The 24,441-nt window shown below is 38.0% G+C and overlaps 2 protein-coding genes across 10 annotated transcripts in view; one reads left to right on the forward strand and one right to left on the reverse strand.

Moving 5' to 3' along the window:
• The window catches only part of SNX25 (sorting nexin 25), a 110,605-nt gene extending 96,515 nt beyond the window's left edge, over positions 1–14,090 (reverse strand). Inside the window, exons 1-4 of one of the 5 annotated variants that reach the window (XM_054701031.1) lie at positions 13,868–14,090; positions 3,365–3,460; positions 2,120–2,270; positions 906–1,056 (exon numbers count right to left, since the gene is read on the reverse strand). The gene's annotated coding sequence lies outside the window, so the exon portion shown is untranslated. Of the gene's footprint in view, positions 1–905; positions 1,057–2,119; positions 2,334–3,364; positions 3,461–13,867 lie in introns of all 5 variants that reach the window. The other 4 variants (XM_037526361.2, XM_037526362.2, XM_037526363.2 and 1 more) reach the window with 4 other exon arrangements.
• CFAP97 (cilia and flagella associated protein 97) lies at positions 3,005–23,781 on the forward strand. 5 transcript variants are annotated; one of them, XM_037526366.2, is made up of 5 exons: positions 3,005–3,080; positions 7,114–8,162; positions 17,509–17,777; positions 19,262–19,412; positions 20,678–23,781. In XM_037526366.2, the coding sequence occupies exons 2-5, from the start codon at positions 7,130–7,132 to the stop codon at positions 20,803–20,805; spliced, it is 1,581 nt and encodes a 526-aa protein (XP_037382263.1). In that variant the 5' UTR covers positions 3,005–3,080; positions 7,114–7,129; the 3' UTR covers positions 20,806–23,781. The 5 variants fall into 5 exon arrangements, with proteins under 5 accessions (XP_037382263.1, XP_037382264.1, XP_037382267.1 ...); XM_037526367.2 differs by lacking the exon at positions 3,005–3,080 and adding an exon at positions 3,201–3,222; XM_037526370.2 differs by lacking the exon at positions 3,005–3,080 and adding an exon at positions 3,226–3,247.
• The last annotated feature ends 660 nt before the right edge of the window (positions 23,782–24,441 follow it).

Consider the following 24,441-nt stretch of genomic DNA (forward strand, 5'->3'; position numbering starts at 1 on the left):
TGTTATTTCTAGTAAATATATAATTGCCATTTCAGTCATCTTTAAGGATACAGTTCAGTGGCATTAGGTACACTCACATTGTTGTGCGTCACCACTATCCACCTCCAAAAATGTTTCATCATCCCATACTGAAACTCTGCCCTCTAAAAACTTACTTCTCATTTGCCATTATTCTATTCTTCTTTCCCTCCCTTGACTTACTATGATAAGTACCTCATATAAATGGAATCATGCACTTCTTTCCAGAAATGGCTATGCAATTCCATTATATAACAAATTTTAGACCACAGAGTAGACAAACATCCCTGGGAAATGATGCCAGTTTAGCCTTATCAAGCAGAATTCAGTGAAATCCTTCTGTTTAATGTACAAAAGGAACAGAGAAATGATTCTTGGTGATTGTGCATAATAGAAACCAATGCATTGTGGGGGGCCTCCCTGGTGATGCAAGGGGTTAAGATGCAACCTATGAAGCAATCCGCAGCCACTGCAACACGAGTTTGATGCCCAGCCAGGGAGCTACCCACATGGCACAGCAAACCTCCCCTGACTCACCCGCTGCACCCCTCGTGGTGTATTTCAGTCAATCTGCCTGTTCTGTTCCCCACTCTGTCTCTGGTGAATCCTCTCACCCCCCCATACCTCTGGCCTGTACCCCAGTTCTTGTATGCATAAATAATAAATAAATCTTTAAAAAAAAAAAAAAAGGGAAACCAATGCATTGTGAAGATCGGAAATAGCACCAACTCCTGATTGGTACTCCTTAAGGTTTGGCTAAACCTGTAGTTCCTCTCTTTGCATCATCATGTGAAAATCATCCAGCACCGATTGTATTACTTTCCTACTGCTGCTATAAGAAATTACTACAAACTTAGTGGTTGAAAACCAAAACAATTTATTCTTACCCTTCTTGAGGTCACAAGTTTAAAATCAAGGTATAGGAGGACTGTGTTCCTTTGGCAAGTTTTCTTCCCTTTTTCAAGTGTAAATCTGAATTCCTTGGCTCACAGACGCTTTATTCACATTACTCCAAACTCTTGTTGTTAATCTTCTTTTCTTTAATTAAAAATTAATTTTCATAAATCAATGCTACCTTAAAAAATGTTAAAATTTTTTCGTTCTATTAAATTATAATCGATGTATAACAATGTATAAATTTAAGGTACAACATAATTTATGTACATATTACAAAATGACTACAGGGCCTCCCCGGTGGCGCAGCGGTTGAACGCTGGGTTGCGAAGCTGCCCGCAGCCTCTGCCGTGCTGGTTTGATCCCCGGAGGGTCCCACATGGCCTAGACCTCTCCTGCCCCCCCCCCCCCGCTGCTCCCCTCAGCAGTGTGCTTAGGTCCTTCTGCCTGCTCTGCTCCCTGCTCTGGCTCTGGTGAATTCGCCCACCCTCCCGCGTTTCTGACTGTACCCAGTGCTTGTATAAATAAAAAATAAATCTTTTTAAAAAAATGACAGCAATAATATCCATCACCTCCTGTAATGATAACTTTTTTTCACTTGTAATGAGAACTTTTAAGATTTACTCTGAGCAACTTTCAAATATACAATACAGTACTGTTAACTATTCTCCTCATGTACATTATCACCTTTGCTTCTGTTTGATAACATCTGCTACTGACCTTGAACTTCTTGCCTGCTCAGGAGGACACTTGTGGTTACATTAACCTGGATAATTCAGGTTTAATTTTCCCATGCCCAAATCCTTAATCACATCAGCAAAACCCCTTTTGCCATGTAAAGTAACATAAAAGTTCCGGGGATTAGGAGGTGAGCATCTGGGGAACTATTTTATTATACCTATTGCCTGTGAGATCAGAAACGAAAAAGTATGGCCTTCAACACGATGTACAGATATCATTTTTCTCTTCGATTGTCTTAACTACCAGTTCTTTAACAGTTGTCAGAGGACTTTTTAAGATGTTCCTGGCCCATAGTACTCAGCAGTTATTTGAATTAAACTTTGCTGATATAAACAATCAGTAAACCACGGTCGCCCCATTTTTAATACTGTGTTGGCAGGGGAGCGAGGCGAGGCAGACACTCTTTCTGTCAAGCTGGGTGTGCGGGAGGGTGAACCCTGATATTGATGGGATTCCCTCCTCTCACCTCTTTGGCAAGAGCATCTGGGTCCAGACCAGGGAACCTCCCAGCCGGGCAGGAGTCAGAGGCCGAGGCCACGTGCTGCCCGGTCCAGCCGGGTCCTGGACACTGGGCAGGGAGGTGGAGAGGGCTCCGGCCCCCCCCCTCCACTCAGGGCCTGTAAGGGGGTGCGGGGGCGAGGAAGGATCTGTGTTACCATAGTAACTCCCAGGCAGGCGTTCTGGTAAAAAAAAACAAACAAAAAACCTCTTAAATTAATTAAAGCCGCTTTCCCCCTTAAATGAGCCACCATAAGCACTCGGCCTGCCCGAAGTGCTATTAATGGCGGCCACAGGAGCTGTACCCCCTCGGTCCTGTGCATAGGGAGGCGGAGGGCCTGGACGGGTCTCCGCCCAACCGAGGGGTGCAGGTATGGCCCCGGCTCCCCGCCCTAGCAAGCGAGGCGGGGCGGGGCCGGGAGGAACTTGGCCAGGTCTCCGGCGCGCCCGGCGCGCTCTATGACGCCCGCCGCAAGGGACCGCGCCGAGCCGAGCGTGGGGCCTCGGCCGGGTCCCCGCGGAACTCGCGCTCCCCGCCCCCGGCGGCCTCCGCGCGCGTCCCACTGCCCCGCCCCCGGCGGCCTCCGCGCGTGCCCTGCTGCCCCGCCCCTGGCGACCTCCGCGCGTGCCCTGCTGCCCCGCCCCCGGCGGCCTCCGCGCGCGTCCCGCTGCCCCGCCCCCGGCGGCCTCCGCGCGTGCCCCTCGCCCCGCCCCGGCGGCGCGTGCGCAGCGGCCGCAGCCTCGCGGACGGGCGGCGGGAGCGCGCAGGCGCGTGCGCACACCCGGAACCCCGCGGGCGGCGCGCATGGCGGGCAGCGGCTGCCGCACCGGGTGAGCGCGCGCGGGGCTCCCCTGTCTCCCCGCTCGCGGCCGCCCGCCGCGCACCCCGCCGTTCGGATCCGTTTCCCTGCTCCGGAGCCCGGGCAGCGGTGAGCACTCAGGAGCCATATCAGGGAGCGGGAGCGGGAGGTCAGGAAGCCGGGCCGGCGGGCCCCCATCCCAGCCTGCGGCTCCGTGGGCCACCTCTCCGGCTCCCCCGGCCCCGCGGCGGCAGGTGTAACCACAACAGAGGTGTCCGAACCCCCCGTCGGCCGGGGTGGGACTCGCCCCGCTGGTCTTCCGGACGCGTTCGGGGGTGGCGTGGGGGTCGGGGTCGCCTCTGAATTAAGATGTGGTGGCCCCTCGGAGCCGGGTTCGGGTCCCCGCCGCTCACCTCCACCCTCTTGAACCTGAACCCCGAGGCTCGTGGGGCTGTCAGTTACTTTCCTCGCGGGGGTCTGGAGGGGGTTGTGAACCGAGCTTCGAGGTCCTGGAGGGAAAACAGGTGTTTACTTTAGGTCGAGATTTTCGTGTACCCAATCGGTTAACTTCTTTGATCATGTTCTAGAGCTGCGTTTACAATAATGTAATGTCACGACAGTTTAAAAAAAAAAAAGTCTGATTCTTGTGTTTGTTTTCCTGATGTCTCTTGAAAGCATTACTCTTTCTGCCGCTGGCTCTGCAGGAGTGGTGAGTATTGGGGTCACTCCTTGGCAGCTTTGGCAAGTACATGCCTTCATTGAGCAGCAGGAGGGTGATTCTGCCTGATGAACTATGATCTAGTGTTTACCTGATTCCAGTTTGTAAGGAAAATCTTTATCTTCAGTCCATATTGTTTTTATTCTCTAATGTAAATTCATCTCACTGTCTTTAAAGTAAATGCTATCAAGAGAATTGGCCTAGTGGGTGGGATAGTTGGATTATTTTTCAGTGAACTGTAGTGATCCGAATGTTCAAATCCTTACAAAACCCCCGTCAGATACAATGAACCTAACTTGAAGCCAGAAAAGTCTCCCAGGGCACCGGGCTGTGCACCCTTTCTCATCAGCTGTTCCCCCTTAGGGAGGCATATGCTTACAACTTTTGGGGACTCCATGACTGTACCATAGAAGTACAGCTAAGGGATACTTAATTCTGGTCTATATATGTGAGAGAGGAGCTGATTGTGGAAAACTATCAAGGAAATTAGCTCAGGAGAAAGGGGTGGTTTTTTTCATGCTTGTTTGAATAGCGAAGAGCAGAATTAGGGCTTCAGCTTAAGTCTCTTAACTCCAAATTCCTTCATCAGATGAACATTCTTTGAATGCTTAATATTTATTATGGTTCTGCTTTGGGTACTAGGGATATATAAAGATGACCCAGCTATCTGGAGCTCCTGGTCTGGTGAGAGAAGAAAGCCAGGAAACTGTTAGGTATCAAAAACAGGGATTTCAACAAGATAGTTGTCATTTAGCTTATGGATAGACTTCAGATGTAGACCGAGTTCATCAGTGACAGAGTTGGGAAAGAGCATGTCCTGCTAATGCAGAAATTCCCTCTGCAGCATCCAGTCTTTGTTCCAACATTATCTAGTGAATCCTGGCTCATAATCTTAGAAGTGTCCGTTTCACTTCTGAGAAGCTCTTAGGTTAACCTCTGAACACCTTTCTTATGCGCTCCACCAGATTCAACCTGTGGAACTGGCAACTCTAAAATCTTTTTTCATATCACAATCCTTCAGGTAGCTCAATGCACCCTTTCAGGTAGCCATTACTGGTACTAGCTATGAGCCCCTTGCTTTGTAAACCAACAATCATGATTTAGAATCTAGACTCTTCACTTTAGCAGAATTAAATGCATCCTTCAAAAGGTAGTTTAACCACACAGAATAGAATGTAAATTGTCCTAGCATATTGGGGTAACTACTACCCCAATATGAACTGAAAAAAATACTGGTTTCTTGGTTTTCAAGTCAAGCTTTTGCCACTTGGTGAGCTCCATGTCTTTTTTTCAGCTGAACCTTCTTTTTAAGCTCGAGCCCTCGGGTCACCCTTCTCTCCTTTCCTTTCCCCACTCTGTATCTTTGCAATTATTGTGTTACTATTTGGCTGTTTCAGATTACTCCTCCTGACAAGCAACACTTAAAATTAATAAAGCAAATCTTACCAAGCACTCAGTTACTGTTTATGAACCAAATAAATCTAAACTTACTGATGTAATCAAACAGGTTCCCTTAAGCATTTAAAAGTTGATTACAGTTAATTTTTTATAAGCTTAATACCTCAGAAGCTCTCAAATTCTTCAAAACCTTAAAGACAGAAAAAATTACTTATATTAACTTACCAAATTAGTATAAATAGCATCAGTTTGGTTGATTTTTTTTTAAAGATTTATTTTTTTATTTATTTATACAAGCACTGGGTACAGTCAGAAGCGCGGGAGGGTGAGAGAATTCACCAGAGCCAGAGGGGGAACAGAACAGGCAGCCTGACGATACACTGCTGAGGGGAGCAGCGGGCGCGGCAGGAGAGGTCTGCTGCACCATGTAGGACCCTCGCCCGGCAGCCGGGGATTGAAACAGCGCAGGGCAGGCAGCCTCGCAGCCCAGTGCTCAACCGCTGCACCACTGGGGAGGCCCAGTTTGGTTGATTTTTAAATTATGTATTCGTGCTTTTGTAAAATGAAGGGTCATTCCACCAATTAAAGGTTGCAGAATATCATGATTGATGTAGAATACAGATTATATAATCTTAGTGCTTGATTTCATGTAATGGAATTAGTAATAATTTGAATATAATGAGCACATAAGTGGTCTATTGGCTACATATTATTATTGAAAATTTATATGCCATTCCTTTAACAAAGCTCATTTTATTTGCTCCTTTTTAATAACATGGACAATGGTGCTCCCCAGAATTACCTTTTCATTTTTATGTGTATTTTGGTGTACTAAGTTGTCTATCTTAGACAATGGAAACTTCTTTAAACTGCATCTTTTGTTTTATCCTCACTATCCGAGGCATATTTGAATATTGTGTTTTTTGGCAACAATAAGGCATTCTAGGCCCTTATTTTTCTTTGCCTTCAGAAATGGAATCAGCTGCTTGAAAGGAATTCTGGTTTTTCTGTTTTGTTTTTAATGTAGAAAGTATTAGAGGTTAAACTCTGAATTCAAGATTGCTAGTAGTAGTGTGACACTATAATGAGAGAAATCTTTTTAATGACTTTATAGTGATTTTTGTAATTTAATTCCAAATATATAAAGTATTAAACTATTTTAAAATCAATTTTAGTTTTTTGTCATAGTAGTACACATTTAAATTTACAGGTAAACTTGTAATTTAAGGCCTAAACCAAAACAGTGGTCTCTGCACCTTGTTGAAGGCAACTACTTTAACGACTTTGAATATTTTTGTCTACTTATGCAGTATTTAACTCCATGTATCTAAGTAATATGCCTTAATTTCCCCATATCAAGCAGCATGTCTACTCTAAAATCTCTTTCATACGACATTCTTTTTAACACAATGAGACATGTATACTTCCCTCTATATTTTACATGCAGGTATGTCACAATTTGTGATTAAATATTCAGAAGTTTGCCTTTGAGCTACCTGTACAGCCTCTAAAGTTTTCGTTCTTCAAAAAGGAATAAGGAGAGCTTTTAATTGAAAAAGTCACCTCCTGCTTCTTCCCCAGTAACTGCAGTGAAGGAAATGGATAGGACAAAGACAAGCACTGAAACAATCTCCATTGAAAGGCTTCCACTAAAAATAATGTGTTTGGGCTGGGTTAGCTGATTTAATGAGGTTTTAGCTCCATAACTGTACTCAATTTTAGAAATCAGATTTCCCTTAGGGATCACCAAGGTATCCATGTTTGTGTTATGCCTGCCTTCATCTATTATTTTCTTGGGAACTAAACTATTAGAGTTATTTATTTTTCAGAATACTGATTTTACCCCTATAGTCCATTGCCAGCTAACAGAGTTACTGGAAGTGTTTTGTTTGTTTGTTTGTTTTTTAGTTTTTTCTTTCTGATCATGTTTTTCTTTATATATAAACCAGATTTCTTAGCTATGAAAAATTATGCAATTGCTATATAAAAGTAAAAATTAATTGAAAATTACTCTTAGTTCAATGGTTTTACTTTTCTCCTTTTCAGATATATTTTTGCCATCATGGATCGCTTCAGAGATTTATCAGATGGTGAAGTGGACCATTCTTTCTTTGACAGTGACTTTGAAGAAGCAAAAAAATGTGACAGTAACTCAATTTTTGACAAGCAAAATGATGAACAGAAAGAGAAATTAGATAAAGATACAGAAAGTGTAAACCTGAAATTTGGAGTACAAAGCAAGGGAAATTACCTTACTGACAAGGGAAATGAAAGAAAGGAGAAAATCTCTCTAGAAGAACACCCTGTAGAAAATGATAGCACACACACCAGAAATTCGTCATCATTGTCTACTTCTTCAAGATCCAAAAAATTGAGTGATGCTACAACAGAACATAAAATACACTTGCCCATCCCAAAAAGAATTCCGAAAATTGTAAAAGATGGTAAAGGTGATTACTGTACAGATGAAGAGGAAAGCAGTGACAATGGGAAAAAGCATCATGTCCGATCCAAATCAGTTAAACCATCGAATAACTTTAAAAAAAGCAAAAGTAAAAATTATTCCAAAAGGAGCTCCTCTTCCTCATTGTCCTCCTCATCTTCAAGTTCAGATACAGATTGTTCAGATGCAGGGTCGGATGTATCTGTTTCATCTCCATCATTAAAGAAACATGTATCTGGTATAACCCACGTGTCTCCAAAACAGAAGTATAAACCAGGAATAAAATCAACAGGAACACAACCTTCAAGTACTAAACCCAAAGCAGGTGACTGCATTGAGGAATCTGAAGATACGGTGACAGATGTAACTCCTTTATCAACTCCAGACATCAGCCCTGTTCAGTCTTTTGAACTGGGATCATCAAATGATCAAAAAGTGAAAGTTAAAAAGCAAGAAAACGTGAGTCAAGAAGTGTACGCGACTGTTGAAGATTTAAAAAATAATTCAAAATCTTTGAAATCGGCCAAAAAAGGAAAAGAAAAACATGGGCCCAATCTCACGTCGAAGTCTGCAGTGTTAGATTCCAATTTAGACCAGAGATATAAACAAAAAGTCTTACATGACACAATGGACCTGAATCATCTTCTGAAAGGTAATTCTCTTTTCTTCTAAAATCTGTGTATTGAACTTAAAATATAAAATTCGATGATTGAGCTTAACTAATGAATGCTATGAATTTACACTGATTTTTCTAGCTAATATGCTTTATTGTTTGGGACAAATGATATTATAGTAACTTTACCAAACATCCTATTTTATCATAAAAATCCCTGGAATATCATATTATTGCAAAGCTAATCAGCTGAGATTAGAAAATACTTCACACTGGTTTTATTTTAGTGCTTTACAAACGCAAAATACCTTGAGGGACCAGATGGAGAAAATAAATGAGAAGTGGAACCAGATGTTTTCCCATTTTTGATAGAGACATGGGCTGAAGATAGATTTCACCTTCTTTAAGAAAGGCAGCCCCACTAAGGTTAAGACCTGTTGCCCTCATATGAGGGCAAGTAACAAAAATACTGGTAAATGAAAGAACTTAGAGTAAACTATGCAGGAGTAATCAGGTTTTACGTAAAAGGCTGAAGAGCATTACTTGGAAATAATTACCAAGTTGATGAAATTACACATTTCAATTTTCACTTGCTTTAAGTTATAAGTATTTTTGAATTAGAATAATCTTTACCACTGTGTCTGTATCAATTTATTATCCATATTTAGTTTGAAGAGAACAATACATTCCAGGTGTAAGAAAAGCAACTTCAAACTTACCTTTGGATTAGCTAATAAAACAAAATATTGGGCTTGTAGATTAGGTTTTAGGTTGATTCAAGGTAATGATTTAAGGTTGTAAATGGGATTCTCTACTTTTGTTTGAAGTGTTAGTTGAAAGAATAAATCCATAGCTACATAATTATATAATAAATGAGAGCAATGTTAGGGCATAAATAAATCCCTTATTTAGTCAAGAAACTCTCATAGATTGATAGTACATTATGGAGCAATGTGTACTTGTGAATATTTCCTCTTTGTCGGTTTTCTTTTCCCTTTTCTCCTATTGTTCCTATTAATTGTTAGTGTGTCTGAAAAATCAGACTCTCAGCATTAGCCATTTAGGGGCTGAGCTTCCACTCAACATCTTTTTCCTATAAATGCTCATTCACTCACTCTTATAACTCATGAGTGAGGGGTTTTCTGTTCATGTCCCTCTGCTTCTTCCTTTAATAACCAGAATGACCTTTGGAATAGTAAATCAATCATACTAGTATCCTTAATTTTTATATAAATATTAATATTCTTAAAATTAAAATCTATATTCCTTATCAAATAGGCTAACAGACTCTCTAGCAGTGATTCTCATTCCAGGTAGCACATTAGTATCACCTGAAGAACGATTAAAACAAATACTATTACTTAGGCCCTGCTGTGGGGATTTTGTTGTGATTGGTCTAATTCTCTGCTTTAAGGTTGATGAAAATCTTTTATCTACATCATATGGGTATTTATCCATCTTTTCCTGTTTAATCTCCCATTACTGTGCTCCTATCATACTTTTTTCTTACTGAGCTCAAAATATTTTGCATTTATAAGACCTCTGCCCATTTCGTTTGCATAGGCTGCTTCGCATCTCAGGTCTTAGCTCATCTCCTCAGAGGTACTTTTGTGACTATTTCCATAGAAATTTCCCCCATTACTCCACCCCAAACCCTGACTCTGTCCCAAAAACCTGTTTCTTCCCATCAGAATACTTACCAGACTCTGGGATTAGTATAGAATGTTAGTTGCTCTCCACAAAGGCAGGATCTTACTGCTTGCTAGAAACCCTAAATCTAGAACCCCTAAGTTGACAGTGTTTGTCAACCAAAGGAACTGTAAGTCCTAATGGTCAGGAAATGATTTTCATGTACTTAAGCAAAATTTCGTTTGTAGTAATTACCCATTATTTTTAGATTTCCTAGAATGAGTTTGTGTCTGCTTCTGCTATATAATCCTTAGTATGTTTGATTGACATTCTATGGGAAAATCTCTAATTTTTTATCAAGCATTCCAGTGTAACAGTGTCTCCTTTTTTAAAAATTCTTATGACCACTTTCCAGTCTATAAGATAGATTGTATCATCATCAGGTTGATGATTTATCAAGTTGAAGACTATTTCTCCCTACATCTCTTCCAAATTTCCAGCACCAACCCTAGTGTTCTGCGTACCAGTTTTCAAACATTTTCACTTTGGGACCAAAAACATTTGCTCACTTAAAAATTACTGAGACCCCTTTTGCTTATGTGGAGTATATCTTTAATATTTACCATGTAGATATCAAAAATATTTATTGGTTCATTGAAAAATAGTAGTTATAAACCCATTATGTATTAACATAGGCAACATGTATTATGAGCCATAACTGTATGTCAAAAGTTTAGTAATTTTGCTAATGTTTGGCTAGAAAATAGCTGGATTCTCATGTAAGCTTCTGTGTACAACTATTGCAATATATTGTTTTGGTTGAAGTATATGAAGAAAATCTGGCCTCGTGTAGATATGTGATTGGAAAGTGGAGTATTAATTTTGGATGTTATTTGATACCACACTAGAATTCCACAAGTAGTTTCTTAAATGTTAGTTGCAATGTAAAGTTTGAAGCTGATATTAAATTATTCTGTTACATTAGGATTATTGAATTGATCTCTCTTACAATTTGAATGTATCTTTTATCCTTACTTGGTTTTGCAACATGATATATAGGTTAGTTAGAAACTGTTGGCTCACTGAGCTTACAAATGTTAACATAGTTCATATTACACTGTATAGAAATCATAGTTATTACTACCAATCTCATCAGAAAGCTCTTGGGAAACTGTCAAACTCACGTGTACCAGAAACACTAATTTTTGCTAAAATGCTCAGATTTTATTATTGTCAACAGATACTGTCAGTTGTTTCTCTTAAAGTGACAGGATTGTTTTTTAATCATATTTGTAATGTAAAAATTAGGAAGTAAAAATTAAACCATGAATATCCATCTGATGAGAAAAGCAGACTGCTCTGTAATATTTTGTATTAATATGAATCAAAAGTTTTTTCCTTATATTGTCAAATTTCTATTGCTGCATTGTTCTTAACAGTTACTGCTGTGATCTATATGTATTTTAAAAAGTAGAAGTATAACCTTTGGTCTTATAAAGAATCTTATAAAACTTTCCTATAAAATTAAAAAATAAGAATGGATATTGAAAAAGAAGAATGTATAATATAACAAGGTATTTGTCTTTCAAAATATGATCTTGCTTGACTAAATCATAGTTTCCATTTTAAGGACTCAGTGTTCCATTTTTTAAATTTTGTGAGTACTATTTGATTCCATTAATTTTAAGCGCCAGTCTATTCTGAGAATGAGCATGAGAGTGGAAGAGAGGACACAACCAATAAAAACCTTGTTTTAGAAAGAAAGCACATAACTCTTGGAACTGTCAGATTTTTAAAAATCATCTACTGGGAAATGGGCTGTGATATTTCATTTTTTTTGTTCAGGACCATCGATGATCATCTGCTTTCACCGATTAGGGTGCTTTTGGATGCAAGAAACAAATTCCCGATGAAACAATATTTCTCATGTATCAGGAAATCCACAGATAGCCCAGGATTGAGACCCAAAAATGTCCTCAGGGACCAGGTTCTTCCCTCCCATTCCACTCGATGTTGGTATTGGCTTCCTTCGTAGGCTACTAGGGTATGTCTGCAGCAATTTTCCGTATTGACGTCCAGATATGACAATGTCGGAGAAATGGAAACTGTCTCTTCCTCTGACTCTCTTAGATCAAGCTCTGTCAGCCGGCTTCCACTTATGTCCCCAGAATTGAGGTATACTCCCACTCCTGAAATACTCATTGGCAAGGAGAATGGGATCATCCTGGGCAAGTCAGACTTACACTGGAGTTACAGGTGGGAGTTGGGAGAGGGAGGTCAGCTTTCTCTGAAGGCAGGGCTTTGTGGGGAAGGGGTAGATGTCTTTAAAAGAAAGAAGAAAAGCAGGGATCTGTTAAAAACTAAAAAGGAGAAAAGCAGGATTATATGCTATTTGGGCAAGGGACTAGACTAGAAATTCACCAACTTTAATGTGTGTACAAGTCACTTGGGGATATTATTAAAATGTAGACTCTGGCTCAGTAATCTAGGGTAGAACCAGAGCTACATTTCTAGCCAGCCCCATGGTTATACTAATGCTCCTGATCTAAGGAGCACCTTCTGAATATCTAGACACTAAGAAATTATTTGGTTCCATTGATGCTATTACAGCATGTATTGGGCAAGAGTTCAGATGATGAAAGATGCTTATATAGCTAACAGTGTAACCATTAGTTATTAGAATGACTTATTTCCAAGTTTGTTAAATATAAATTCAATCTACAGGATACTAAGCTTATGATACAAAGTTTAATAAAAGAATATAAGATGTTTATTCTAAAATGTATCATTAATATATCACTGGTTTATTTTTTCAAATGAATTAATAAATGCCTTTAAATATTTTTACTTTTAATTTCTAACATGGTAAATATTGATAGATGTAACTCACATGAATAGTCTTTGGGGTCCTCTATAATCCTGAAACCAAAAGGTTTAAGAACTTCTGTTCTAAAAGAATGGAGTTAGTGGGCCTCCCCGGTGGCGCAGCGGTTGAGCGCTGGGTTGCGAAGCTGCGCGCGGCCTCTGCGGCACCGGTTCGATCCCCGGCTGCTCCCCAGCCACCAGAGGAGGGTCCCACATGGCGCGCAGACCTCTCCTGCCGCCCGCTGCTCCCCTCAGCAGTGTACTTCGGTCCTTCTGCCTGCTCTGCTCCCCGCTCTGACTCTGGTGAATTCTCTCACCCTCCCGCGCTTCTGACTGTACCCAGTGCATGTATAAACAAAACAAACAAACAAACCAGCAAACAAATAAATAAAGCATGCCTCTATAAAAAAAAAAAAAAAAAATAAAAAAATAAAAGAATGGAGTTAGAATATATGATTTGTAGTCTGTTGGGGGGGGCGGGAATTAATATAATTAATCTTCCAAATGGGGAAAAAAACATTTTTAAGAATGGTAGGAAAGAGAATGAAATTGAATGGCTTTAACTTATCAGAAGATACTGTAAGAGGGTTAATTTTTTAACTTAATATAAAAATATATTTGAAATAGCATAGGAAGAATGAAAATAAAGACTTGAAAAAGATGTGCCAGACAGATTTTAACAAGGAGAAGATAGAAATGTCAGTCCTATTAGTATATGAAAGATTTCAAGATATGAAAAGCACTGAAAGGGACACAGAAGAATGTTTGACGTTAATAAATTGCCCAAGTACACCAAAAGGCACAGTAGCCATTGAGTTGAAATGTATAATGAAACAAAACAGAACTAGATGATGACATTGACAAAGCCATATGGAAGATTGATAGACTGATTAGACCCCAAAAAAACATCAGCTAGCTCCCCTCAGCAGTATGTTTCGTCAGTCTGCCTGTTCTGCTCCCTGCTCTGTCTCTGGTGACTCCTCTCACCCTCCCGCGCTTCTGACTGTGCCCAATGATTATATAAATAAATAAATAAATCTTTAAAAAAAAAAGCATCAGCTACCTGCTTATAGGCTGCACTTGGTCCACAGGTATTTTGTTTGTGTGTCACATGGTACTTTTTTTTAAGGGATGAAATATCAATAACTATTGCTACATAACAGATTACCCCAATTATAGGGGATGGAGAGACTCACAGGCAGGGGTGATTTTACAGATGGGGACAATAATCTGATTGCTGGTATACTCACATGTGAAGAGCTGGACTTGGGATGACTTTGAAGACCAGCACTGCTGGCTAGAGGGCACACATAGCCTCTTCACAGATGGCAGCCTCAAGGATGTGGAACCTCTTAACATGGAAGCTCAAGGTTCCAAGTTCAGTGTTCCAAGAAACAAGACAGAACCCTCATCGCCTTTGTGACCTAACCTCAGAAGTCACATAGCATCATTTCTTCATATCCTATGATGAAACGATTATAAACCTCCCAGATTTAAGAGGAGGGACATAGACCCTCCCTTTTATGGGAGGAGTATCAATTTTATGGGCATGTTTTAAAACCTCTTCAATCCAACTTCTCATCACATACTTGTTTACATTCCTCCCATATGTAAAAATGTAATGCCCCTTTCCAAAGATCCTCCAACTACGGGATCCAGGGCCTAAAAGAACTCAGTACAGCTGAGGCTCCCTGTGCGTGTTTCCTCAGTTATATAGCTCTCTCAGTGCTCTGAAATCTTCTGCTAGCAGAGGCTTGAGTGGTAAATTTAATTTTTAATTCCATAAATCCCAATTTTTATATTCTCTGAATTCTGCTAGGAAACTGACCAGTTCCCTTTTTTTAAAAGTTCATCTCCCTCTGTCCTATCGCATTATTGTGGATAAAATAAACCTTTGATATAGTCAACAATCTGAGCAGAGATTTGCTTAGTCGAATTCATGGGTAGCATAGGTATTTTTTCCATTTTTCTTGTCACCATAGCTGACAGTGTTGCTAAAATTCTGCCACTTCTTCAATAATCTCCTGTAGGTTCTTCCAGCTCTGCTTGCTACCTGTCTCAAAGCTAATGCCATGTCTTTTAGGTTTTTTTGAAGTGGTGCCCCACTTCTGGTATCAAATTTTGCATGAGTTTACTGTTGGTCTGATAACAAATAACAAAACGTAGAAATGTAAAGCAGCAACCTAGGATGATGCAGAAATTGGGATCATAGTGCCTTCACACGGCCTCTCTATGTGGTTTGATTTTGTCACAGTCTAACAGGTTTAGTGTAGTCAGACACACAAGGTTGCGTGGGACCAAGCTCAAGTATTCCAGCAAGTACTGGGAGTGTGGGGCTCATCTACTTTTTTGCCAACCTTGAAAGCCACCCTTTGGCTATATCAAATTGGTCCAAGTTACCACAAACCTGCCCAGAGTCAAAGGAAGAATGTCACAGAATTTTTCATCTCAGAAGTTGTTGATAAAGAAGACAAAGAAATGGAGTAAATTTAGTTATTACTCTTGAATTGTTACTCTCAGTTACAAGTGTTGGGGTATTTTAAACCTTTTTAAAAATCACCCTAAAAAAGCAAATACTATTTTTTTTTTAAATTGGAATCATAAATATGCCTACAGGCAGATTTTGTTTATTTTTTTGAAAGGACTAAAATGAATGAAGATATGGCTTGGGATAAAATTTCCAGTGATAGTTTTATACATCAATTTTAAAATATGGTCTCTGCTGAAAGTACAGCTGATACCTCTAGTAAATGATGTTACATGACCCAGGAAGTGGCTCTGATGATGCGGGATAACGATACTAAAATGATGTAAAGAGTTTGAAAAAAAATTGTTTCATTAAGGAAAATTAGGGAAAAATTATTTCTTAAGGGCCTCCCCAGTGGCGCAGCGGTTGAGCGCTGGGTTGTGAAGCTGCCCGCAGCCTATGCAGCGCTGGTTCGATCCCCAGCTGCGCCCTGGCCACTGGAGGAGGGTCCCGCATGGCGCTAAGACCTCTCCTGCCGCCCGCTGCTCCCCTCAGCAGTGTATCTCATCACTCTGCCTGTTCTGTTCCCCGCGCTGGCTCTGGTGAATTCTCTCACCCTCCCGTGCTTCTGACTGTACCCAGTGCATGTATAAATAAATAAATAAATCTTTAAAAAAAAAAAAAAGACAAAACTGTTGATTTAAAAAAAAAAATTATTTCTTAAGTATGGGAGTTTAAATATATATGTTGTATCCCTGAAAGTTTTATTCAAGTTAAAAAATTTTTAATTTTAGACTTTAGACATGAATTAATATAGTTTCTGTCTTTAAGGGTTAAAGCATGTACCTGCTGTAATTGGAAACTATCAATTGGAAAAACAATGGGTTTCATTTTTCGAGGTGGCTTCATGCTAAAACATAGTGCCAGCTTTAGAAAAATGTAGTGTAATGTCTGCTATCACTATAAGGCACTCCATCCTTTTCCATCTGTGAAAGCTAAAATGCTATTTTTATATTTTTAAGTGATTTAGATGTAATTTCTTTGTTATTTTACCTTGCTTTAAAAAAAAAAAAAACTTTAAAAATTCCATGAGAAAGGTAGCTTAATTTTCTTCAAAATTTAATTTAAAAGCTTTCATATATTGTTACATTAATCTAGAAACTATTAAATCTACAAAATGGGTATTTCTTAGAGGGAAGATAATTATGCATAACACATCTATAGATTTATACGTGTGTTCTCATTCAGGTTTTATTATTAACTTGGTGTGGTTTCAACAAATTACCAACCATCAATTTACTCATTTTTCCTATCAGGAAGCTGCTGTAAATGTTTTTTAAGTTTCTATAACCTTAGGATATCTTTGATTTTAAAATAGGGAGATAGACTTACAGATTTTGTGATCTTAGTCAAAGTGATTTAACTTATCTCTACCAACTGATCATATATTTAAATAGGACTTAAAAATTCCTCTTCCCCTTATTGCAATGTGCTTTTAACAGCATAAAATGCTACACAAGTAAAATAGTAGCGTAAAGTTATACAGAAACAAATAATAGTTTAAAAATATTGTGCAAAAACAAATCAATGGGAGATAGTCATTTTTAGTACACACACGCTGAAACATTAATAGGCTTTAATATTTTTAGAAACTTCTAACAAATGTTAATAATTGTAACTTATTGAAAATGTTTATAATATGGAAATTTTATTTTTTTATAATATAGAAATTTAGGGATTAAGCATGTTGATAAAAATTTTACTTGGTAACTTGCAAAATTTTTTTTGGTTAAATTTTCCTTTTACATAATGTATTCATTTGGCTTTTGTTTAGTTAGGGATAAAATATTGGACTTTTACAATAGATGTAATTTTTTTAGTGACACTTAATAGACAGCAAATCTTCCATAGTAAGATATTTTCAGATTATGTTGAAAATTGCAGGATATTCTGGATTTACTTTTGCCATTGTTTAGCATGGTTTTCATCAGTCATTGCTGAGGACATTTTGTTTTTGGAACTATGCCCTCCAGCTTTCAGTAACTATCCCAATTAAGTATTGTATTGGTGCACTCAACCAGAGCCTCCCCAACTATTAAATATATGTAGGGAAACATGAAATGGGCATGATAAAGGCATTTTTCATAACGTATGTCTTCCTGAGAACTAGTATTATACACTTTTTTTTTACTAAAATATTTTCATTGTTTTGTGTATAAACTTTTATTCCCAACGAACCCAATAAACACAATGCTCTAAACTGCCCCTGAATTTTTTTCTATCTGATTTGAGTCTGGCTCTCATTAACTATTTCATACATAGCTTTACATGAATTAATATAATTTCTGTCTGTAAGAGTTAAAGCATGTACCTGCTGTACTGGTTTGTTTAACCAGTTTTCTTTTTTTTTTTTGGTTTCTGTAGCTTTTCTGCAATTAGATAAAAAGGGACCACAAAAACCTCACTTGGATCAGCCTTCAGTAGCACCTAGGAGAAACTACTCTTTCACAAAAGAGGAAGTGAGACAGATTGATCGGGAAAATCAGAGGCTTTTGAAAGAACTGTCAAGACAGGCTGAAAAACCTGGGAGCAAAAGTACAATTCCTAGAAGATCTGTTGGCCCTCCCCCCAAGTTATATCATAGTGCTCTCAACAGACAAAGGGAACAGCAAAGAATTGAAAGAGAAAATTTGGTAAGTAATACATTTTTTAGCTATCAAAGAAAATACATTTACACTGATTTGTAAGTCCAACTTGGAACTCATATGTAAAAGTAGGTGAAGATTTGTATGGAATGAAATACATGATGAGAAGTGTAATTTTTTTTATCCAGTAGGCTTTTTTCAGAGAATATTTAAAAAATACAGAAAACCTACTTTTTGACAAGATCTGTTAAATCACTAGAGTAGCACAGAAATTGGAATTCAGGGATCAGATACATGTATTTTCTGTGAAATATTCCTTCTCTCACTAAATTGGTGATCTGATTTGATGGTCTGTTACTTGAATGCATGAACGGTATTGGTTAACAATCATATAGTTATATGGGGATTGTTAAAACCGTCACATAAAATTATTATTTGTAGCATTTCATTTTCTTCCTAAAATTCAGTTCATAATTATTGCTGACAGTTACTGAATACTAAATGCCAAAGTTCTCGGAGTCTTTCAAATACCAGCTTATTGAATGCTAATGACAGTATTTTCAGCTAGGTATTAATTTTATCCACATCTCACAGATGAAATAAGTGAAACCTAGAATAATTAAATAATTAGCCCAAGGACACAGAGCTAGTAAGTGGCTGAGCCAAGATTTTAAACTCAGGTAGTTTCGTAAGCTAAAGTTAGACCCTTGGGCCTCCCCGGTGGCGCAGCGGTTGAGCGCTGGGTTGCGAAGCTGCCCGCGGCCTCTGCAGCACCAGTTCTATCCCCGGCTGCTCCCCGGCCACCAGAGGAGGGTCCCACATGGCGCGCAGACCTCTCCTGCCGCCCGCTGCTCCCCTCAGCAGTGTACTTCGGTCCTTCTGCCTGCTCTGCTCCCCGCTCTGGCTCTGGTGAATTCTCTCACCCTCCCGCGCTTCTGACTGTATCCAGTGCTTGTATAAATAAACAAACAAATAAATAAATGCCTCTTAAAAAAAAATAAAAAAATAAAGTTAGACCCTTAATGAACACGTAAATTCAAAGCTAAATTAGTTTATAAGACTACTATAAAATTACTAAAACAGTTTCCAAAGTGCACCCTTATCACATTTCATCACCAGTGCAGTCCTATTAACTATTTAACTAACTTAATTTTAACAACTCTGCTTTATTATCATCACTAACACCAGGATTTGGGGAGGTGGTGTATATATACAAAAGTAGTAGTCTTAAACCTTTCAGGCAGGTTACCCTGCATGTGGCAAGGAGCAGATAACAACAAAGCAAGTTGAAATGATGTTGATGGGTAGTGAATTACGTAGTAGCTTTCTGCATATCACTGTAGCAAAATTCAAGATGAAAACCCTTAGATTTTCCTTAAAGTATACTCTGAAATACTTTTCCATATGGTTTGTCAACAGTGATTTAAAGTCTTACTTTTTCATGAATTTCAGGTTCTAGAAACTATTCACTTTTTAAAAACTATTGCTGTTTATCTAATACTGACTTTCATATTGATTGTCTTTAAATGAAGGCTTTATTGAAAAGGCTTGAAGCTGTAAAACCAACAGTTGGAATGAAACGATCAGAACAACTGATGGACTATCATCGCAATATGGGTTATCTTAACTCATTGCCATCCTCCAGACGTGTGAGATCGACTCTTAGCCAGTATAGCCCATTAAGTAAGCATATTCAAAATCATTTTGTACTTGTTTGTACCTTTTTAAAATATATTATTTATATACTAACTTCTGATATTGTTTAAAACTTCAGGAATGTCATCTATTAATTTTCACTGGCATGGTTTGTCTTATTTGGATTCACTTAATTTGAGGTTTTGTGGCATGTAATGGCAGCATAGTGGGGAATCCAGGAGATAGAACAGTGAAAAATCAGTTTTTTAGACAATGGAGAGGAATTTCACAATTTAGAGGAAGAAATTAAAAAAAGAACTTGTTTGAAAATACTGAACATTCCTCCTAGCCAGTTAAGAATTATTTGTGATCTTCCAGATCTTATATGTGCTTTGTCTTTATAGGATTATTAAAAGAAAAATTAGCAATCTATAGAGTCATCAGATGTGTGCCTTGTAATGCTTGATACATGATCACTCACACGTGTAGTGGTGCGTTATCCCAGAGAATGTTGGCGTGGAGGGACTGCTTAGAACTAGGGATGCAACACATGGAGATGTCAGACATGCATTTTCCTTTTCACATATGCATTCTAAACTATAAACAGTAGAAGCGACACTTCAGACAGTTATAATACTACAACTTCCCAGTTGTGGGAAGGCTCGTGTGCGTCTTAAACACTCAAATGATTATAGAAATTTCATTCATTCTCTAAGTATCACTTGTTATAGTGACCCAGAGACATTCTTGTTCCGGTAGTCCATACTTACTTATATCATATCTAGAATATGGAGAATTATTTGTTGAATAAAATATAGGTAACTATATGAAGTTTTTTCTTTTATAATTTCTACCTCAAATCCCCTGGATGAAAATTTACTAATGTAAAGTCTAGGTATTTCTTGTTGAAAGTTGTGTTGAACTGCTAAAAACACACATGCGGGGGCCTCCCTGGTGGCCTAGGGGTTAAGTCTCAACGCTGTCACCAGCCTCAGTTCCATCCAGGCTAGGGAGCTGATGACCCACATGGCACAGCAGACCTCTCCTGCCTTGCCCGCTACTCCCCTCAGCAGTGTATTTCAGTAGATCTGCCTGTTCTGCTCCCCACTGTCTCTGGTGAATCCTCTCACGCCCCTCCCCACACCTCTGGCCTACACCCCAGTTCTTCTACATAAAAAAAAAAAGAAAAGAAAGAAAACACCCATGCAATAGGAAAGAAAAATTTCGTCTGGGCTTAGAATTAGGAAAGAAAATTTATTGGACAATGTATTTGGCTTAAATAATTAAAATTTCTTATTCTTTGCATATTTTAGGAGGAGCATCCAGGACATCGAGTGCTACCAGTGGTCTCAGTTGCAAGAGTGAACGATTGGCCTTTGACACATCCGGTGGCCTGTTGCTAAGACCTAAGCCCCCTAATGTCCGTACAGCTTGGTTATAAAGACTTCTTACTTTAAACATTGTTTATCCAACTCTTATTGAAGTTCTCTTGTATATTACTATAATTCTCTGTGTAAACATCTGTGATACTGTTTTAAGCAATTTAAAGTATGCAACAATGAGTTTTAATTTATTGTAATTCAATGCAAAAATTTTCTTAAATGACAATTTAATGTAAAATCAGTGTTTCCTATGAGGATGTATTTATATGCGATGTTTATGTATTAGAGAACTGGTAGTATGCATGTTTATTTTCGCAACATGGAAATTATTCAGCTGTCATGTTGGCAAAACAGTGTGACGGGATCACTGAACGTTGGACCCAAGACGCTGACTATGTGGTTCTCATTATATATTTTTCTTTTCATTTCTTGTATGCTGTCAACCATGAGTTTAACTCCCATATGTAACTCTTTGTTTTCTATTTGCTTCAGAAGTTAGGTGGTGTGGCTCATAACTTGATGGTAAGATAGTTACACTTGCTTATTATGAAACGAATCTTGAAATATGTTTTCATTGGTGGAACTGATTGATACCTGATGAGCAGATTGAGAGAAGTTGGTCCTGGGGCAATCCTTGTTATTCATCCGAGGCCTGTACGATCCCTGTAGATGTGTGCTGAGTTAGAGCTTAAAATTTTCATCAACCATTCCAAACCATTTCAAACTCTGAGTCTTAGAGAGTTCAATGAGAAACTCCTCTTCTGTGTTTTTATATATTCAGGTAAAGCACTACTATTGATCTTGAAAAATGATTAGAGTTATAATCTACTGTTTGTCCAAGGACCAGATCATCATAAGCAAAAATAAGTATTTGTTGAATCAGAAAAATTGCACCACCAGTTGGAAGAACCAGGAAGGCAGATGCTGAGTTATGTCACAACAGTGTTATAAGTTATGCTGTTGGCAAGTTGTTTTATTGAGTATTTATTGTATTAGGTGAGAAGATAATCAAGAGAACTAAAATATGAACGTTAAAGAAATCGCACTTTTGTTGAAGCTTCTGCTTTAAATGTCAGCTAATTGTCTTGTTTTATTTTGGGCGTTTGGGTTAAATCCTAGACATATCTATCATTCTGCCAGGCCCAGTTTTAAAGGTCTGGTGATCTTAGTGGAATTAGTAATGGCAAATCGGGTGTATATTATAGTTAACTTTTGAAAGCAGAGTATTTTTCTGTTAATCTATGGGCCATTTCTTATTTTTTATACAACAAAGTGTGTCTCAGTCATGGTTGTTCCTGCTATTTTTCATTATTGGTCTTTTCAGTGTATCCTTAAACTATGTTGGAAAGTTTCCATATCAAATGCCAAATCTTTCCCCTTTTTAATAAGAATTTTTGACATATAGCCCCAGTGAGGAGATTTATTTTTTTGTTTTTCTTTATGATTACAGGCTCTGTAGCATATGTGCTGAACTGACTTTTCTCAGCGCCTTGGGCAGTAAGCCAAGCTTCATTTCACTAAACATCAATTCAGAATTTCTTGGTTGTAGTTTGCAGTGATAGATTTTGTTTAGGATAGAATGTCGAGCATGGAAACAACAGCGATAAAAGAATTTAGAGAAATCCAACTTGTGAGAATTTTTGCTTCTTTCTTTGGGCTATTGTGTTCATTTGCTGCCATTTGATGCTCTCTTTTGGTGAACAAGTTTTTTTTGTCATTTACATGTAAACTTGAGTATACTAAAATAAGGTTGTTTTTTTTTTTAACTTACTGAAGTTTTTATGTTTGTATCACAACTTATCTTTAAGGAGAGATAATATTGAATTTCCAAGTTAGCATTTGGACATGTGCCCAGTAGTGATTTGGCCAATTTTTACAAATTGCATTTGTTAGGAAAAAAATACAGAAAACCTTTTATGTTCACTATGGCATTAGTCTGTCGGAGGACATTTTATATGGTCTCTGTTGCCACATGTCAGGATACAATACATAATTTTGTAGATAAAACTACATTTGGTACTAATTTAATGCCTTTAGTTTTTACTATTTTGAAGAGAGAAATTTAAGTATTACTGATAACAGGGTTTCACCTTGAAGTAGAAGTCAAGAAAAGCAACAATATTCATCTTTTCAGGCAGGGTTTACAATTCCGTTGTCATGATTATTTATTTATGATAAATAAAATTGGAAGAGATAGAGTTGAAAAGTGTGATATTCTCTGCTATAAGCAAAGTACTTTGAAGTTGTTATGGCTTGAGGACATTTTCATGAAGGAATCATAAGTTTACTGTTTTCACTTGCAAGAACGTAAAGTGAGGGAATATGTAGCATTTTATATTTGGTTCACTTATACCCAATATATATACTTTTGAAGATTTATATCCACAACTAGAAATTATATTCCAAGGTCTGGAATTATTAGTCAAGATTCTTTTTTCATTTGTCAAATGTTAGTGTCTCATTTTTAATAAGATCATCCATGAAAGATTTTAGATTATTAAGATTATTTTTTAAGGGATAGCTATTATCATGCTTTCCCTACTTTATTTTTCAAGTAGCCACAGCAAACTGCTTTCTTAGCCACTTTGTTAAAGAGTTTTTCTGGTTTGCTTATAAATGTAGTGTAATGATTTGTTTTCAACCCATTCACCCAAATGTCCAAAATGGGTATCTAGACAACTTTTAAAGAGGTCATTGTGATGAATGATTTTGTGCTTCTCCTCTTCAAATTTAAATACTACACACTATGAAAAGTATTGTGACCAATGTAAAGTTGGAGACACAATTTTCTTCATTTTTCTAGTTAAATTCATAAATTGTTAAAATCTTAAATGCCAAAGCCTTAACCTATAAATGTGTACCATCTTAGAAAATGTATTTAATGCTAATGGCTACTTTATTTCTATGAATAAAGATTAGTATCAAACAAAAATCAATCATTTTAGTTCCCCATTCCATTGTAATGTATTTAGGTATAAAGAACTAGCTTGGCATATTAAAGAAATAAAAGAATTAAAGATAACTGAATTGTGTTCTTATATCTGAGTCTCAAACACATTGTCTTCTTCCTTTTTTTTTTTTTAAATGGATAATAACTTAAGGACCTTACAAAACTAAGAATGTAGTTGGAACGGGGTGGTGTTATTTCTATCTTTGAAAGTGACATTTATGTGGGAAAGAGTTTGCTATAAATTGCATTATTGTAAATCAGAGACATTCAGCAGGGGAAAGGGAGGGAGAGGGATCAGAAGAGGGGAGGAAGAGCATAAGAGACTATGGTGATGTTCAGGGGGGACTTGGTGGTGGGAATTCTGTGGGGATTACATCTGAGAGGAACTACGATGTAAAAAAAAAGTATATAAATTAAAAAATTGCATTCTTGATCATCTCTTTAAACCACATCATCTAATTTGTTCCATAAAATTGTTATTAAGCTACTACCATAGACACATTTTTTAGCTTGAAAAATGGTGTTTATTTTTAAAACATCTACCCACATCAATAATTCACATATAATATGTATCATGAGTGATACTCTTTTGAAAACTGTAATTATAACATCAGTTTAGGAATTTTGGGGGGAGGGTTCATTGCAGGTTTATTAAATGACTGAAATTCAAATAAAAAGAAATAACCAAAATCATGGCAGGGTGATTAAAGCCAGTGTCTGGCTATGCTGCTTCCCTGTTCCCAGT

The sequence above is a fragment of the Talpa occidentalis genome, unplaced genomic scaffold (assembly GCF_014898055.3).
Source record: "Talpa occidentalis isolate TD23 unplaced genomic scaffold, MPIMG_talOcc4v2.1 talOcc4.4, whole genome shotgun sequence".
NCBI lineage: Eukaryota > Metazoa > Chordata > Mammalia > Eulipotyphla > Talpidae > Talpa > Talpa occidentalis.

Bases quoted from the DNA above. Each gene is read 5' to 3' on its own strand.
- CFAP97 (XM_037526366.2), top strand. From the start codon at position 7,130: ATGGATCGCTTCAGAGATTTATCAGATGGTGAAGTGGACCATTCTTTC. The intron at 8,163-17,508 runs GTAATTCTCTTT...TGGTTTCTGTAG, and splicing joins CCTGAATCATCTTCTGAAAG to CTTTTCTGCAATTAGATAAA. The intron at 19,413-20,677 runs GTAAGCATATTC...TGCATATTTTAG, and splicing joins TAGCCAGTATAGCCCATTAA to GAGGAGCATCCAGGACATCG.